The sequence below is a fragment of the Myotis brandtii genome, unplaced genomic scaffold (genome assembly GCF_000412655.1).
Source record: "Myotis brandtii unplaced genomic scaffold, ASM41265v1 scaffold456, whole genome shotgun sequence".
In the NCBI taxonomy this organism is placed as follows: Eukaryota; Metazoa; Chordata; class Mammalia; order Chiroptera; family Vespertilionidae; genus Myotis; species Myotis brandtii.
This window is the reverse complement of record NW_005367431.1, coordinates 2,838,709-2,856,556: the sequence shown is the minus strand read 5'-3', so window position 1 is coordinate 2,856,556 and position 17,848 is coordinate 2,838,709. Positions and strand designations below refer to the sequence as shown.

General features: G+C 54.2%; 2 protein-coding genes across 2 annotated transcripts in view; both read left to right on the top strand.

The window, feature by feature from the left end:
* Window positions 1-10,592, top strand: part of TMEM222 (transmembrane protein 222) — a 10,980-nt gene extending 388 nt beyond the window's left edge. The window contains exons 2-6 of the mRNA XM_005875134.2: window positions 5,264-5,348; window positions 6,562-6,593; window positions 8,185-8,281; window positions 8,366-8,496; window positions 9,568-10,592. Coding sequence (XP_005875196.1) covers window positions 5,264-5,348; window positions 6,562-6,593; window positions 8,185-8,281; window positions 8,366-8,496; window positions 9,568-9,655 — 433 coding nt within the window. The 3' untranslated portion in view covers window positions 9,656-10,592. The remainder of the gene's footprint in view (window positions 1-5,263; window positions 5,349-6,561; window positions 6,594-8,184; window positions 8,282-8,365; window positions 8,497-9,567) is intronic.
* Window positions 10,593-13,046: 2,454 nt separating this feature from the next.
* SYTL1 (synaptotagmin-like 1) overlaps window positions 13,047-17,848 on the top strand; it is an 8,890-nt gene continuing 4,088 nt past the window's right edge. Inside the window, exons 1-7 of the mRNA XM_014546753.1 lie at window positions 13,047-13,163; window positions 15,321-15,549; window positions 16,485-16,633; window positions 16,819-16,891; window positions 16,974-17,025; window positions 17,462-17,534; window positions 17,789-17,846. Coding sequence (XP_014402239.1) covers window positions 15,359-15,549; window positions 16,485-16,633; window positions 16,819-16,891; window positions 16,974-17,025; window positions 17,462-17,534; window positions 17,789-17,846 — 596 coding nt within the window. The 5' untranslated portion in view covers window positions 13,047-13,163; window positions 15,321-15,358. The remainder of the gene's footprint in view (window positions 13,164-15,320; window positions 15,550-16,484; window positions 16,634-16,818; window positions 16,892-16,973; window positions 17,026-17,461; window positions 17,535-17,788; window positions 17,847-17,848) is intronic.

The following is a 17,848-nucleotide window of genomic DNA, read 5'->3' as shown; positions in this document are numbered from 1 at the left end:
CGGGCCGCCCAGGGCCAGCCTCCGGCCCGATGCACAGCAAGCCCTTCCCTCGGGCCCGGTCCACAGGCCTGGCCCCGAGCGGTGCCGGTTTCTGTTGAGGGTGGGTCGTGCCCCCCGCCCTCATTGCACCTCAGAGTCAGGGAGAAGGACGATTGTAGACCAGCGGGAAGGGTTCTGTGGCTGGGAAGCTCGTACGCAGGAGGGGCCCTGACACGGCCTGAGAAGACATTTTCACATTCACGGTTTATTCGTTTCTTTCTGTGCACGAGCTGCCCCGCCGAGTCCGGAGGAGTTTGTTAGGAGCATACCCGCCCCTGGGATGTCAGTATTGTTAGGGCCCCAGAGATCTGGGAGTGCAACGCCTTGTCTGACGGATGACCCCGGAGATTACACACCATCTCAGCTGCAAAGCGTGTTTAGGTCCCAGGGTGCTTGCCTCCCAGACAAAGGTGCTTTCTGTGGCATTAGCTTTCATCGGGAGAGAACGCAGGCAGTGTTGCCGCCTTTTTTTTTTTTTTTTAAGCTTCTGGCTGGGGAGACCTGGTTTGCCCTCCCGCTTCAGCCTTTGACAGCTGATAATGGCCACTGCTCACAGTGCTGGACAGTTGCCCAAGCTCTCTCTCTCATATTTTTCTCTGAATTTCACAGCCACATTCTAAGGTAGGAAATGCCTTCTCAGGTGGTGAAGCTGAGCCTGTATCATTAAATGCCCTTTTTATTTATTTATTTTTAATTCCTCACCCGAGAGTATTTTTCCATTGATTTTTAGAGAGTGGGAGAGAGAGGGAAAGACAGAGAAATACATCGATTGGTTTCCTCGGCCAGGGAGGAGCCTGCAACCGAGGTTTGTGCCCTTGACCGGACTCGAACCCAGGACCCTTTGGTCCCCAGGCCAGCGCTCTATCCACTGAGCCAAAGAGCTCATGTGCACATAAAATGACTCACCCTCCAGCAGTAGGGAGAGAGACAGGTGAACCACCATCATCACACACTGATGTTTGCTGACCTAGAGCACAGAACTAGGAATAGAAGTGGCACAAGAGCTGTCATCTCTCTCTGGATGGGGGATCAGAGAAGCAGCTGAATCCAAAGATCTGTCCACCCCCCTCAGAGAAGTTGATAATTCTTCATGAAAAGTCAGATAATAGCTACTATTACTAATAGAAACAGCTAAGGTTGGGTACTTACTCTGTTCTGGGCCAAGCATTTTATATTCACTATCTCATTCAGTCCTTACATCAACCGAATGAAAATAGATACTGTCATCCCATTTCATAGATGAGGAAATAAAGGCTTAGAAGCCAGCATGGGGCTTTTTCCTTTTTAAAAAAAATATATTTTTATTGATTTCAGAGAGGAAGGGAGAGGGAGAGAGAGAGAGAAACATCAATGGTGAGAGAGAATCATTGATTAGCTGCTTCCTGCATGCCCTCTACTGGGGACTGAGCCCGCCACCCAGGCATGTGCCCTGACCAGGAATCGAACCGCCATCTCCTGGTTCATAGGTTGATGCTCAACCACTGAGCCCCGCCGGTTGGTCTGTTGGGGCTTTTTTCATTGAGATATTCTACCTTCCCAGATAGAAGCTCCAGCATTCGCTCATTCATTCATTCAATAAATAGTTATTGAGGACCTATTATATACCAGATCTGCATAGGAAGCAGCTGTGGAGCTTGACTTCATGAAGCTTCCAGACTGACAAATACTTTGAGAGTTTCTGTTTAGGGACTTCCCTGGACACAGGGCTCTGATGTTGTCTCTAGCTTTTATTCCTTCATTCTTAATTTCCATCAGCAGATGTCAGCACAGCTGTGGTATGTGGAGTACTGCTCCCACACCTTCTCCCCAACTAGATGAAAGGAATTGGGGGACGGGGCAGGCAGGAGGGGCCCTGAGGCTAGGGTCTGAGAAACCAGCAAAACTACTTTCTCATAATTCTGAGTCTGCATCCTGTGGCCACTATGTGTCTTCAGCAGCTTACTCTATGCCAGTCCAGCTGATCAGATAGCAAGTATTTATTGAACACATCATGATAACAACACTGAGCAACTACCAAGTGCAAGGAAGTGTGCTAAGCACTTTACAAAGTATGTCCTATTAAATCCTCACAGTAGCCCCTCATTGAGGTAATTATCATTACTATCCACCTGTCACTGATAGATGAGAATGAGTAACTCGCCCCAAACCATCCAGCTGGTGTGGTTCAGTGGTTGGGCATCGACCCAGGAACCAGGAGGTCACAGGTTTGATTCCTGGTCAGGGTTGCAGGCTGGATCCCCGGTGGGAGGTGTGCAGGAGGCAGCTGGTCGATTGTTGTTTCTCTCTCATTGATGTTTCTATCCCTCTCCCTTCCTCCAAAATCAATAAAAAAACATAAAACCAAAGTCAGGACTCAACCCAGGTCTGATTTCAGAGCCTGACTCTACTCTTAAATGTGGGGCATTCATTCATTCATAATTTAGTCAATGAATACTTAGCTCCAGCTGAATGCTAGGCATTGCCTTAGGGCAGTGGTCGGTAAACTGCGGCTCTCGAGCCACATGCGGCTCTTTGGCCCCTTGAGTGTGGCTCTTCCACAAAATACCGACTTCTGCACATGGGCCACGAAGTTTCAATCGCACTGTCCGTGTGCGCCCACACGTGGTATTTTGTGGAAGGGCCACACTCAAGGGGCCAAAGAGCCGCATGTGGCTTGCGAGCCGCAGTTTGCTGATCGCTGCCTTAGGGGCTATTCTGATAAATAAGAGAAAATCCTGCTCTCTTGTAGCTTATACACTCGTGGGAGGAGACAGACAGTAAACATGTAAGTAACCATCATTTCAGAAAGCAGTAGGTACTATAAAAAAAATTAAAACAGAGTAATTGGATCTAGGGTGCCTGGGGGTGTGTGTGGCTACTGTAGAAGGCATGGTCAGGGAAGACCTCCGAAGTTACAGTCTAGCTGAGACCTAAACAATAAGAAACGGCCAGCACTCTAAAGCTCCGGGGGAAGAGTGTTCTGGGCAGAAACTAATGCAAAATAAGCGTTGAAGTGGGAGGATTTGGTGCCCTGGAACTGGAGGCAGGCAGTGTAGCCAGAGAGAGGCATGAGGTGACTTCAAGGGGTAAGTAGGGCGAAACTATTGAAAGGAGATTAAAGTGTAATAGGAAGCCATTAATGGGTGTTAAGCAAAGGAATGATGGAATCTGAATTATGTTCTCAAAAAAACACTCTGGCCCCATCCTCTCAGGTGCTCAGGCTGCAGACCTGGGAGACCTGTATCCTATGGAGAATGATAAAACTGTCCAGTCTTTCTTTTAAAGATCTTTTAGCCCAGCCAGTGTTGCTCAGTGGTTGAGTGTCAACCCAGGAACCGAGAGGTCACTGGTTTAATTCCCAGTTAGGGCACTTGCACAGGTTGTGAGCTCAGTCCCCAGTAGGGGATGTGCAGGAAGCGGCCGATTGATGATGTTTCTCATCGATGTTTCTATCTCTCTCCCTCTCCTTTCCTTTCTCTCTAAAAATCAATAAAAAGATGTTTTTTAAATAAATAATTAATTAAAAAACAAAGATATTTTAATCCATTGGCTTCTCACCACCACCACCAGTTCTGTGGTCAGGATCACCATCATCTTTTGCCATTATTTCAGAATAACCTCTGAATTCACCACTGTCCTTCCCTCCACTCCTGTCCCCCTCCCATTCTCCAGACACATGCAGCACTTTGCAGCTTTAGAGTTTTGCTTCCTGCCTGTTGGCACCCTGTTCTTTCACAGGTAAAGTTAAAAGCCACCTCATCTGTGAAGTCTTTACTGACTCTGCCCCAGCCCCACATAATCACTTCCTTGAGCTGCAACTCCCCAGGTTTTGCCCCACCTCCCTAGCAGGGTGCAGCCTTGAGACCAGCACCTGGCCAGTGGCTCTGCCAGCCCTTAAAATGGATCAGTCTCTCCAGCTCTTAGAGCCATGCTTTTCAGACTGCAGACTAATCTGGGATTCCTAGATGGTTTGCATATTGGGGTCCATGTGAGATTTGGGTTTTTTAAATGCTCATGACTTTTAAGAATTTGAATTTTTAGTTCCTGGAATTCACCATGCTGTTGTCCTAATCTCTACCCTTGCACATACTGTTTCTTCATTTACTCAGAGAAGCCTTCCCTGAACCACACACACACACACACACCCTGATTGGTTTAAATGCCTCCTCCACCTTTAAAAAAAAAATAACTTTTTATTGAGCTATAACATATACCATAAAATGTTTAAATCTTAAGTATATATGGGACTCAGTGAGTTTTTACATACATATACTTATGTCACCCAGGTCAAGTTAGAGAACATTTGCAGTACCCAAAGGGCTTCCTTATGCTGGTCAGTTTTACCATGGAGATCACCCCTCTTTTGCCTTCCAGAACTATAGATTACTTCTGCCTTTTCTTGCACTTCATATAAACAGAATAGTATGTATATTCCTTTTTTCACTCTGCCTTATATCTGTGAGAATCTGTTGTGTGTAGCAGAAATTTATTGTTTTCCATTGTTACCTACTATTTCATTAAATGGCTGTACCCCAGGTTACTTACTCATTGAGATACTAGAGACCCAGGGCATGAAATTCATGCATGGGTAGGGTCCCTAGGCCTGGCTACAGATCAGGGCCAATCGGGGCCTTCTGGCTGCCAGCTGGGGCCTTCCTTCGTTCCACGCCGCCCCCTGGTGGTCAGCGCACATTATAACGAGCGGGCGAACTCCCAGTTGGTCGAACTCCCGAGGGGACAATTTGCATGTTAGGCTTTTATTATATAGGATAGCTGATAAATAATAAAGTGCATATATTTTAAGTGTGAAGTTCAATGAGTTTTGAAAAATGTTGTTTCTGGCTATTTTACATAAAGGTGCTATGAACTTTCTTGTACAGGGCAATTGTTTCCGTTGGGTGTATACTCTGCAGTGGAGTTGCTGAGGCATAGAGTATATGGCCAGTTTTTCGAAAGTGTTTATACTCCCACCAGCCGTGCATGAGCGTTCGGTTGCTCCTCATCCTCACCCACTCAACGTTATCGTCCTTTTGGTTCTAGCCGTTCTGTGGGGTGGTCTCCCTTTACTGTTCACTGGCACTCGCCCCTCTTCTGTGCTTCCCCAGCCCCTCCAGCCACCCTTTGGCACCCGTCACACACAGCTCCAGTCGCATGTTCTCACACTGGATGGAGTGTCCCTGCCGTCTGTCTAACCGGCTGCAAGATCCCCGAAGCTCAGCTCCTTCCCCGTCCTTTCTTCTCGCAGGTGGTTTTTCCCCATCATTGGCCACATGGGCATCTGCACGTCCACAGGAGTCATTCGGGACTTTGCTGGCCCCTACTTTGTCTCGGTGAGTCTCCATTCCTCCCCCCTCTGGAGGGTTCCAAGGCTTAAGTGGACGGTTGGCCTGTCTTGCCTGCAGGCAGCTCCCTATCTCCCTGAGACCCAAGAGAATGCAGCCAGCACGCAGCCCGGGCCCTGGCCCTCTGCTCCTCACCAGTGTTTGACGCCTTTACCCCTTCTCTTGCCTCCAGGACAGGCCAGGAGGGCAGTGTGGCCAGAAGGATTCTTAAGTAACTGACCCAGCCCTTTGCCCACCCCTTGGGTACTGAGACATGGGTAGGGGTTAGAGGCAAGAGTGGAGTCAGACCATCCAGGAACCACATCTCCGGACCTTCAGAAGGTGGGAGTCACAAGCTGGGGACACAGGGGAGGCTGACATGGTTCCCTGGGTGTGGCCATGGAGAGAGGGGGTGGGCCTCCTACAATGAATCAGCTATGTTATCAGGTCTTTTGGGGGGAATGTGCCCAAAATGGCTGTAGTGGGCTTGTTCCTGGCTATTTCGAGGTTGCAGCTTCATCAGAAGCTGAAGCAAAGGGGGTATATGGTGGCATCAGCCTGTTTATATTAATAGTTGTCATGATCATCTTACACAGAAAGGTCTTTCATAGCCATTGCTTTCACTGTCATATACTTTTATGATAATTTATCTTTGACCAGCTGTCAGCAGATTCTGAACCCAGAATCTGTCCCTACACATCTCATGTGGCAGGTCTAGGACCTGGCTAAAATGCCTCCCTCATGGAAGGCCTCTCACCCCCCTCCCCCCTTCCCTGTCCTGCTCTGAATGCAGTCGGACTGGCAGATGCAGAGACGGGCTCTCTGGGCACTGCTGTTGGGTCAGGAGGTCAGGGTGTCCTCATTCATACCAGGAAGGAACTGCCTCCCTGTCATCAAAGATCAGAAATTGACCAGAGAACTTGAAGAAAATGAGGCCCAGAGAGAGTGAGAGAATTCACTAGGAGCCACACCAAGGGGCAGTTGTGGCTGGCACCCCGAGTCTTTGGTCTCGGTGTACAGGGCTCTGTGCCATGCTGCCTTCTTTCCACCAACATGCTGCTGCTGGCACTTCACAAACCGACCCGCCCCAGAGCAGGGCCCGGGCCCCACTGCTGCCCACCCGACATACCTCCTAAGTCACTGCACTTCCACCGCCAACCCCGGTCTATCTTCCAGGCTGGATGTGGGTTCCCCACTGACCTCTGCTCTTGTCCCTCAACAGGAAGACAACATGGCCTTTGGGAAGCCTGTCAAGTAAGTGAGAACACCCATGTGACTGGCCCTAGGGCCAGGTTCCTCCTGGCTGGGTCCTTTATCCACAGGCCAACTAGACCTTGCCTCAGCTCTTCAAAGTCGTGTTTTCAGCTCCATTGGAAGGGTGAGGAAAGGGAAGAGACTTGGTCAAGACCACACAGGAAGTGGCAGAGTTGGGACTCACACCCAGGTCTGTCTCACTCCACAACCTAGACTCTCTCTCCTGTCCCTCAAGGAGTGAACACACCATTTAAGGTGTAGGAGGCATTGTTTGGAACTCCCCTGGAAAGTTCTGGTCGGAGAGAATAAAAGCAGTTCAAGTCCTCTGGGAGCTACTGCTGGCTGGCTTTAATTTCTCTCTCTCGGGGGCCCACCTCAAACGTGGTTCTGGTGACAGTGCCTCTGTCATCTGTGTGCTCGGAACAGCATCAGAGGCTGCACCCAGGAGGGCTGGGCCCAAGGAGTAGCAGTGCCTCTGTCATCTGTGTGCTCGGAACAGCATCAGGTGCTCTGTTGCCAGAGGCTGCACCCTGGAGGGCTGGGCCCAAGGAGTAGTGGGTGTCGCACCCAGCAGGGGCAGCCTGCGGCTTCCTCAGCACCTGCCCATGTGGGCCCAGGCCTCTGAGCTGGGTGTCTGCTGCCAGGCTGCTGTGGGAAGCTCCCGGCACCCATTTCTGGGCAGGAACCCCTGAGCAGCCCCCGCCCAGGCCGTGGTGGTTTCTCACTGGTCCCCTGTGTCTGGGCCAGCAATTTTCAACCTTTTTCATATCCTGGCACACATAAACTAATTACTAAAATTCTGTGGCACACCCAAAAAATTTTTGGCTGATTTGACAAAAAGAAAAAAAAGAATACTTGTTATTCATTGACACCAGACAGCTATTGTTGTGTTAGCTGTTGTCATTTTTTTAATTTGACAGTCTAAGGGAAAAGAGATCAGTGCCCTGACTAAATGGTCAGGTATTGCAGTGCTTTAAAAATTCTTGGGGCACACCCGTTGAAAATCGCGGCTCTAGGCTTCGGTACCAAGCCATTCCACTCACAGCAGCCAGAGGGCGCTCTGACCTCCCAGCACTCCCTCAGGGGTCTCACCCAGCTTGAGGTTTATGAGCTTTAGCTTCCCTGGCTGCTCTCCCACTCACCCTGATCTCCTTGTGGGGGGATGGGAGGGAATGCTTTCTGATGGATAAACTCCTCAGGGTGATAGTCAAGTCGTCTACGACATGGCTCTACCTGTATCTCCAGCCTCACCTCCTGGCATCCCATCACCCTGTTCCTCCCTTGATCTTGGCTACATACTGCACAGTTTTGTGCCTCTTCCTCTGTTCAGGCTGTTCCCTCTGCCTAGGGTACCCACTCCCTGTTCTGTGCCTGGCTAACTCCTCTTCGGGCTGGACTCGGTGTCACCCCAGCTGAGTTAGCTCATGTCCTCCCCAGGATCCACCTGGCATTGGGCGTATCACACTGTCACACGGCCCTGGACCTGGCTGTCCCCTGCAATTTCAATACCCAGCTCAGGGCCCTGCGCAGAGCGGGCACCAGGGAACGTTGGTGGAGCTGAGCCAGTGCCCAGAACCCCCTCTCCCCTCAGGTACTGGAAGTTGGACCCTGCTCGGGTATACGCCAGCGGGCCCAATGCGTGGGACACAGCTGTGCACGACGCCTCTGAGGAGTACAAGCACCGCATGGTAGGTGAGCCGCTCCTGGGGGTGGGAGCCAGGGTGGGAGCTTCCCCCACAGCCCTGCATGACCCCTCCTTCCTGCTTCTCCAGCACAACCTCTGCTGTGACAACTGCCACTCACACGTGGCGTTGGCCCTGAACCTGATGCGCTACAACAATAGCACCAACTGGAACATGGTGACAGTCTGCTTCTTCTGCCTGCTCTATGGCAAGTATGTCAGGTGAGCTACCCACCTCCCACCACCCCTTGGAGATGTTGAAGGTTCTAGAAGAACTAGCTGAGTTCCTGGTGGACAAGGAGGTGGCTGTGCTAAAGGTCAGCTGCACCGGGTCCCAAGCCCAGCTCTGTCACTTGCTCTCTGTGAGATCTCGGGTGACTGCCTTGGCTCTCAGCTGCAGCTGTTCTTGGTAAAATGTGGGTAATGATTCTGGCTCCTTGGAGAGACTGTGGGTGCACAGGTAGACCCTCACAGGAGAGTGGGTGACTGCCCCACAGGGTCCCTTCCCAGCTTCCAGCGTCTGAGGCAGGGTTCTGAGCAGGTGGGCCCCAGTGGTGGCTCAGGAGGACCTTGGAGGTCACAGCTTCATGACGTGTGAGGTCAAAGGTGTTAGTCTCAATTCACAGATAAAGGCAGCTCAGAGAGGGTGAATGACCTGCCCACTTGGAGCCAGCACGCCCCTGGCAGCCAGGCCACCTCTCCAGGCTTTTCTCAGCTGCGCTCATCATTGAGAGCTTCTGAAAAGGAGGCTCTCGGGAGTCTACAGTCCAGAGGCTTTCAGAGGTCCCCTGAGAAGTCTGTAACTGGCCACGCACACACTGAGGCAGAGCCGGGGTTGTACCCAGAGCCCTGACTCCAGCCACAACACTGTTCACTCTTGCTGACTCCTCCCCCCTCGGGGGCCCCATTAGGAAAGCTGTGTGCAGCCGGTGCTCCTGGCTTTCATGCCCAGACAAGGGCCTGGTCCTCTGACTGGAGACCTCTCCCCAGAGACTGGGGTGGTGGTAGATGGAACCAATAAGTTCTAGAGAAGGTGGGCACATCTGTCACCCACCCAGGGAGGTGCCACGTCTCCACCAGGAGCCTGGAGCATCTCCTGCCAAGGACCATAGGTGGCAGTCCTCCATAGTGGGTGCCAGGCCCAGCCAGTCCCTTGGTGGACCAAATTATGGGGTGAGGGCATGGTTCCAGGAGCTTCCTTGGGGACAACAGCCCCTCCTGGGTTGGGATGGATGGGGCTTGGGGTGGCTCCCTCACCCGGCCCTTCCCACCAATACTCCCCTCCCCTCTCAGCGTCGGGGCCTTCGTGAAGACCTGGCTACCCTTCGTCCTCCTCCTGGGCATCATCTTAACTGCCAGCCTGGTCTTTAACCTTCGGTGATGGCTGCCTCGTGGCCCTGGACCTGCCACTCCTTTTGGTTCCAGATTCTTTTCCTCTCCCCAAAAGGCAGGGATGGGCCTGCTGCTGGTTTTGAGCCAAGAGTCTGGGCCAGGTGGGCTGGAATAGGCTGAGGATGAGCAGGGCTAGGGGGGCGGGGGGTGTGGTTGCATATTGTGTCTCACTGGTCACTCAGAAGTTCCCTGTGCCCTCCTCCCCAGGCCGGTGACCCCTGTTCTTGAGGCACCCTCTCTGCCCATCTGTTGGAAAGGCTTTAACTTCTCCCTGTAGCTGCTCCTGTGCTGCCTCAGCTCAGTGCCTGGTGGGGAGGGGAGGGCATTTGGAGCCACCAGACGGGTCAGAGCTGGATTTGGAGCCTGTTCTCCTGCCAGGGCTCGGTCCTGGGGGGGCGGGGAACACTAGGAAGTTTCCATAAGCTAAGCCACCTGGGCCTCTCCGCTGGCCTCTGGAATGGTCCAGCAGGGCTGGGTGGCCCCCTTTGGCCAGAAGCTGCACTAGGGGTAGTTTGTGCCCCATCTCCTGGGGCCCTCCAGACCATGCAGCCCCTTCTACCCACTCTCCCAGGGCCCATCTCCCACTGGAGCCCACATCCCTCAGCAAATTGGGGCCTGGGCCCCCCAGTCAGGCTGGAGAGATGAGTGACACTGATGTGTCCAGAGTGACGCCCTGCAGACCAGAGCAGCGGAAACAAAGCCTGGCCCCGGCCCAGGTGTGGGCCTCACTCGGGATGGCACCCTTGGGTCCAAGATGTGCCAGAGCAGCCAGCGCCATCACGGAGCTGAGGGGAGCTGTTTCCTCCTCACCAGGGCTCCCTCTTCTCTTCGCGCTGTGGGAAGGGCTTGTGCTGCCCCTCACCCCTGCCCCACGGATTCCTGTGTGGGGGGCTCCCTGGACAGGACAATAAAGAATTTTAACTCCAGAAAGTGCCTTGTCCTTGTTTTCTCCCTTCACTTCTTCAACTCGTATCTCCTTGGTGTCCTTGGTACCTCTGCCCCTGGCAAGGGGTCTGGTTAAGTCTTCACCCACTGCCTGGCTTCCAGGGTCGGAGCATCCCCCAGGCATCCTGCCCTGGGCCCAGGCTCTGGGAGTCCCTCACCCACCATCCCAAAGCTTTCTCTTCAAGGCAAATGAACATTGAAATCCTTCCCACACTCCCTGTGGGGAGGAACTTGGCAATAGGACTGGGGTTGGGGCTGAGCAGGCCACAGCCCAGGGGTCTACAGTTTGGGATAAGCTGAGAGAGCCCCAGCCCCTGGCTCCTGCCAGTTCATCAGTCACATGGCCAAGTTCCTTGTGCTGACCCCCAGGGATCCGGTCGCTGTCCTGCTCCACTGTGCCTCCACTTGTGGCCTTCCGGGCCCTGCATTCTCCACTCCACACGCCCTGCCCTCCAGCCTCCTCCCACTACAGTCCTGTGCTTCCCGTGTTAAAATCATGGCCTTTCTGCCCAAGCCCAGTTTAAAAGTCACTTCCTTGGAGGAGTCTCCTAACCTTGCCCTATGCCGTGTGTCACTTAGTTGAACTAGTAAAGGATTTGGTCTCTGGATCTTGAGCCCTTTGTGTTCATCCTGAGAATGGCTTTGAGGACGGCTCTAGCTGTTGGCCCCCAGAGCCCTGGATCAGCTATCCCAGCTCACCCCAGACCCGCAGTGCTGTGGTTTCCAAGCCTGAAGTTCCTCCCCACTTCAGAAAAATTCCATTTTCAAACATCTTCCTTGCATAGTGGGGTCCATCTGAGAATTGATTGGTGCGGGGAGGGATGGGAGGGTGAGTTCCGGTGCAGAGAAAAATCACAGCAAAAGAGGGAAATGTTTTAAGGCCTCCTGCCCGGCAGGGCTTTCAGTTAGCCTTGCAGAGAAAGGACATGAACAGGGGCCGTGAAATCACCCAGCAGTTACTGAGAACTGGCCGTTTGACAGCCTTGTCATGGAGCCTGTGAGGTCAGTGTATCATCCCCATTTTACCAATGAACAAATAAGCAGAGAAGTAAACTGAGGTAGGACAAGTAGCACCATGTTCAAACCCAGCAGCTTGGCTCTGCAGCCCCCACTCGGGACCACCCTGTGAGATGGCATCGCTGGAGCACAGGGAGGGAAGTGGGGAGGGGCTGTGTCTCCGAAGGATTGGGGCACTAAGCAGCTGGCCACAGCGCATAGGCACTGAGCCCATGCCCACAAGCAGGTGGCCGCAGGCGGGGAAGCACTCTGCAGTGGGGGGTAGGGAACACAGATGGCCAGGGCTGTGAAGGGACAGGGAGTAGTCAGCAGTAAGGCTCTGAGGACAGTGGTACCTGCATATGTTTATTTATGAAGGGATCTCATTGAATTGTAGTGAAAACCATAAATGAAAGGATTACCTCCATTTAACAGATCAGTAAAAAGAGGCTCAGAAAAGAAAACTGACTTGCAAAAGAGTGGGGAAGGATGGGCCTTGGGCTGGGGCAGATGAGTGACCCCCAGGTGCTCAGAGTGGTGATAACATTACTGGAGCCAGTTCTGAGGAGGGAGGAAAGGAGTGGGGTGTCATTTAGTCCTCTCCCGGCCCCACCTCCTCTCTTGGGGGTCTGGCCCTTGAATCCATACCAAGAAGGGACAATCCATACCAAGTAGCATGACAGGCAGAGTGGAATGAAGCAGACTTGTGGGGTCTCAAAGTTTTTGTGTGGCCTTGGTCCATGGTCTTAAAGTAAATGTAATCTAGGGCCCAAAGCCATTCGCAGGGTAGGGCAGAACTGAGAGCAGAATGGGATGCCCAAAGGGATTCCCCAGGGACAGAGGGTGTGGGAGCCTCGCTGCTGTGGCCAGCACTTCCCAGGAGGCATATGTGGACACAGAGGGGCAGTGGTTGTGAGAAGGGACTATGTTGGAGAGGGATCACCTGGTACCCACTATATGCCAGCTTGTGCCAGGCACTTTCATTTCCCTTATAATAGGCTCTTCGCACTCTGCTGCCCAGTTTGCACTGGAGGAAATTGCAGCTTATATTGAGAGACCTGCTCAAAGTCACATAGTGGCAGAGCAGGAGCTACTCAGGGCTGTCTGACTGCAGTGGGCAATCCTTCCATTACCCTGGTTCTTATAAAGGCTTCTAACTGCTTTCAAAGCAAGTTCCCATCAGCGCCTCAGCGGGTAGGGTGGGCAGCTACTCATTCTACAGATGGGGCAGCCAAGGCCCAAGGGTGACAGGAGTGACAGAGTAGGTTGGCAGTGGAGCTGGGGCCAAGTCCCAGGCTTCTCCTGCCCAGCAAATCCGCTCTGGGTTTTCTGAAAGCAGAGACTAGGGCGCACGCACCCCTGGGGAACCAGAATCCAGGCCCGGTTTTGCATCAGGCCCTCCTGAGAAGGTGTTTCCTCCTCCTAGTGGGGCAGCTACTCGCTGCGGTTGAGTCAGCCTTAGTCCCTCACTGCTCTTCTCCTGGTCCCTGAAACTCGGCTGCCAGGGGAGCTGGGGCCACCTACGAAGGTGTCCCCTCCATACTGGATCCCTACAGGTAACCTGCTTCAGGACGGGGGTCCCCTGCCAGTGTCCCAAAGGGCAGGCACTGCCACCTGGTATCCTGAGCACCCTCTGGGACCTTGGGGGGTGGGGGGGTGCAGGAGTGTGTCTGAGAATGGAACAGCCGGACAGATGGAGACACCCTTGTATTGACCCATGGATCTGTCCCATAGTGTTGAAACAGAGCAGGAAGGACCTGTTGATTCTGCCTCTGGAAGGAGAGGGGACAGCAGGAAGGCCTGTGCTGCTGGGGATTCTGAGCTCAGGTGCCCACTGCCCAGCCCCAGGCAGACCGACAAGACAAGAGCAGGGTCAGTTTTACAGAATGTCCTCTCACCTCCATACACATGCGTGTGCACATGTGTGTACGCGCACACATACACACACCTGGTGGTCCTGAGGGTACCAGAGTACACACTACAACACACAGCTCAGTTACACATACAGCACAGTAGGAAATACACAGTGCACACACCATACAACACTATCACCTAGAGAGTCACTGAGCACATCACACAGACAACAGCCACCAGTCAGCATCACACCGTGACATGACACACAGGCAGTGATATGATATTCACACCAGCAAAATATACAGTCTTCTCGATCCTCAGTACCCAGACATGCCTGCTGGACCGATGGTCAAAACAGCACAACTCAGCAGAGACATCACCGTGGGCTCACCCAGCAGCCACAGAAGAGCCCCAAACGATGTGTTTGCAACACCCAGTACCTTGAACACAGTAGATGTGCAGGAGCTAGTGTTAACGTGGAGCATGCAGGCATTCACACAGGCCATACAAATGCCTGATGGAGACATGCAGGAACCCCAGGCTCCCAGGTGAGGGTGGGGCAGCCGGGGAGAGGGCTCGCTTGGGCTTGGACACTGACTCAGCCGGGAGGGCACAGGGCGCGGGCAGCAGGCACAAGCCAGGACCTGCCTTCCCATGCAGCCCAGCCTGGTGCCCTGGCATGGCAGGGGACAGGAGGGATGGGAGAGACCACCCAGTGGGCTCAGACCATGGCTCTGCTCTGCTCTGCTCGTGGCCCAGTCATGGGCCCCTTGCCACGTCCACACGCCCCTCAGGGCTGAGCAAATGTTTTGCTTCCGGAGTCACCATTCTACCTGAGCAGCTGGAGCTGCTTTGCCAGCACTTGGCCTCCACCACCGGGACCCTAGCCAAGTCCTGGGTCAGGGAGGGTGGGGGACCCACGTGGCCAGAGCCAGGGGCTCAGGGGGTCCGGAGAAGAGGGCAGGGCTGGCAGCTGGGGCATTCCTGGTCTGTGGGAGGGGGTGGGTGCGGCCGTTGCCTCGGTGCGGGGGGAGGAAGTTGGGGGTGTAGACTGGGGAGGAGGTTGCCTCAGACAGGAAGACCAAATGGGCCAGGGCAGGGTGGAGGTGAAGGGTGGAGGGAGGGGAGCCACGGTAGGAGGTTCCAGGACAGGGGGTGAGCAGATATGTGTGTTTTGTGTGTGTTCATGCCCCAGGTGTGTGCAAATGTTTCGTAGGAGGTTCCAGGACAGGGGGTGAGCAGATATGTGTTTTGTGTGTGTTTTGTGTGTGTTTATGCCCCAGGTGTGTGCAAATGTTTAATTAATCAAACGTTTACCAACCATCTGTTGTGTGCAAAGTACTGGCTTTGGGGGTGAAGGCCTGTCCCTACCTTCAAGGAGCTCACAGTCCAGTTGGGGGAGCACTGTGTATGCAAAGGTCCGTGTGGTCTGTGGATATCTAGGGACAAGTCTTTGTCCCAGGACTTATTCTTGTACAGGTGAACCCGCCCTGTGGGTCCTGCCTCCCTTCGTGGGCATGGGCCTGTGTGCAGGCTTAAAGCTGTGTTAGATCATCTCTTGGTTTGGGCATGACCACATAGGGCCCTTCATGGAGTAACAGGTGTGTGCGTGCCTGACCTTGTACAGGCATCAGTGTGTATGTGTGACTGGTGTATTTACATGTGTCAGTGTGTACGCATGTGTCCCGGTATAGTGTACACATGTGTCCAAGGGTGCATCTCATGCCACCTTGACCTCAGCCTTCCTGGGTGGTATCCTGCCCACCACCTAGAATACATTTGGGCAGAAAGAGGCAGTCAATTCCAGGATGTGCCCTATATTTGAGCAGGGCTTGACCTGACCCCAAGTCTGTCCCCAGGGAGCCATGTGTGCCCAGTGGGGGCACTGCCCCAGCTGATGCCTCAGAGGGGCCACCCATCTCAAGAGGGGCTCTGGGCCCCACCTTACCTCCTCATGGCGCATGAGCCAGAGCCCGAGGCCGATGGGCTGTTGGACCTCAGCTTCCTGACAGAGGAGGAGCAGGAGGCCATTGCCGAGGTCCTGAAGCGAGATGCCCACCTGCGCCAGCTGGAGGAGGGGCGCGTCAGGTGAGGTAGGGCGAGAGGTGCGGGCCTCAGGCACCGGGGGGCCCACCCTGCCCCCACCAACCTGCAGCCTGTCAGATATCTGAGTAGTTCTCGTTTTTGCCGTTTGGTTCCTTGTACCCCTGGCCAGCTCTGCTTATCACCTCTCCCAGCCTCCCTGCCTCCGGCCTTGCCCGCTCCGGCCAACCCTCCATACCGCAGCTGGAGCTCCTCAGATCCGTCCTTCATATGCCTCGCTGAACCCTCTCCTGGCTCCTCAGCATCATGTGTTAGGGGCAAGCCCGGAGCGTGGTCCACAGGCCTTCCTGATTGGTCCCTGCTAGCCTCCCCCATCTCATCTTCCACCAGTAACCACCACCCCTGACACACACAGTGTCCACTAGAGCCATGCAGGTGCTCCACTGTCCCTGAACACACCCACCTTTCGTTCCTGCTTCCTGGAAGAGCCCAGTGGCAGAGGAGCACAGGACTTACAAGTAGTGCTTGGGGACAGACACCTCCTAGCGATGTAACCTTGGGCAATTCACCTGACTTCTCATCTGTAAAGTGGGGCTAAGGAATCCTACCTTATAAAATTAGGAGGGATTAGGCATAGTAGTCACTTTAATGAATAAATTCTTCTCCTTCTCTACCTGAAGAAATCCAATTAGTCCTTTTAGAGGTAATGCAAATGCTGCCTCCTCTGGGAAGTCCTCCTGAATTCCCACAGGCAAAACTGGCACTTCTTATATCCATCATGGCACCCACCTCACTATAATATACCTGTCTATTCTGGACTCGGTCTCCCCACCAGCCTGAGCTCCTCCAGAGCAGGGATCAAGTCTGATTTGCTATTGTGTCCCTGGCCCCAGGTACAGGGCCTGGCACATGGTGGGTGGCAGGAATGTTGGCTGGGTGAATGGTAACAGCCATGCCCCCCGCCCCTCCCAATCCTCCAGCAAGCTCCGGGCTTCACTGGCAGACCCTGGGCAGCTGAAAATCCTGACGGGGGACTGGTTCCAGGAAGCACGCGCCCGACGGCACCACCATGCCCACCTTGGCTCTGACCTTGTCCGAGCCTCTATCCGCAGGAAGAAGAGCTCCAAGGGTGAGAGATCCTCAGGGCAGGACAAGCCTTGTGCAGGCCGGGGCACCCAGTGTATGTGGACAGGTAGAGGGCCCCTGGGTCCCAGTCCCAGCTGCCCCTGGTACTGTGTGCCTTTGGTCGGGTACCACCCCTCAGTACTACCCCTCTGTGGAGGGGGGTTCACAGAGCTTCTCACCTGCATGCAGGAGAACAAGCTCTGGGTAGCAATAGGGAAACCGAGGCTGCCGGGGAAGAGACTGAAGAGGAGTTGGAGCCCAGGTGAGTAGCAGTGGCGGGGGGCGGGGGGTGCCTACCAGTCATCGGGGTCCCATCCCTGACAACTGCTTCTCCCTACTCCTAGACTCCTCATAGACAAGGCCCCTGAGGAGAGGCTCAGTGAGGCGGAGGCGGAGGTGAGTGATGAGTGACTGAACTAATAAAGGAACGTACCGGAGAGTAGAGGTGGCATGTGCTGGGAAAGAGACCCAGCCTGAGAATCAGGTCTGTGTCTGTCATCCTGTTCTGTCAAATGGGAGTATGGACCCCTAAGAAAGTCCCGGAATCTGGCTGTTACTGTGGAGTAGGGACTGAGCAGGTCGCGGTCCGGGACTCAGATGCTACTGTCCCCCACTAATGGGACGCTGGAGTCAGGCAGGGCAGGCGCTGAAGTGTGACGGGGTGTGAAGTACAGGTCCGACGGGTCCTGCAGCTGGTTGCAGCCCTGCCCTGGTGGCTGAGCTAAATCTAAAGCGGGGCAGCCAGCTGGAGCCCCTGACCTATGACCCCATCATAACCTTTAACCCTTCATCACTAGTTCCCACTGTGACCTCTGCCCCTTGCTTCTTTCAGGGACGTGATCTCCCCTCACCATATGTCCCCCCAAAAGCATCAGATCATGAGGAGGAGCCTCGGGCCCAGGAAGGTGAGTGGGCGGATGTGTGCTGGGGAGCACAGAGAGGTCGTGGGGATCAGAGGCAACTCTAAGGGGCTCCAACCATCTGTGTTGACCTTCCTCCTCCTCCGGCCTTGGGGGTGGGGGGGCAGGTGGTCTCTCCGGGCAACCCAGGGCGGCACTAGGGCCCCGATCCTCAGGTCAGGGGGCTGCAAACCAGCCTCTCCAAACGTGTGCAGGGCGGGCTCGGAGGGGCTGGTTCAGCAGCTTGTGCCCCACCCCAGCCCCCGGCCCCGGGGGTGCACAGGTCTACGAGCAGGAGGCGGGCCCAGAGCCGGAGCCGC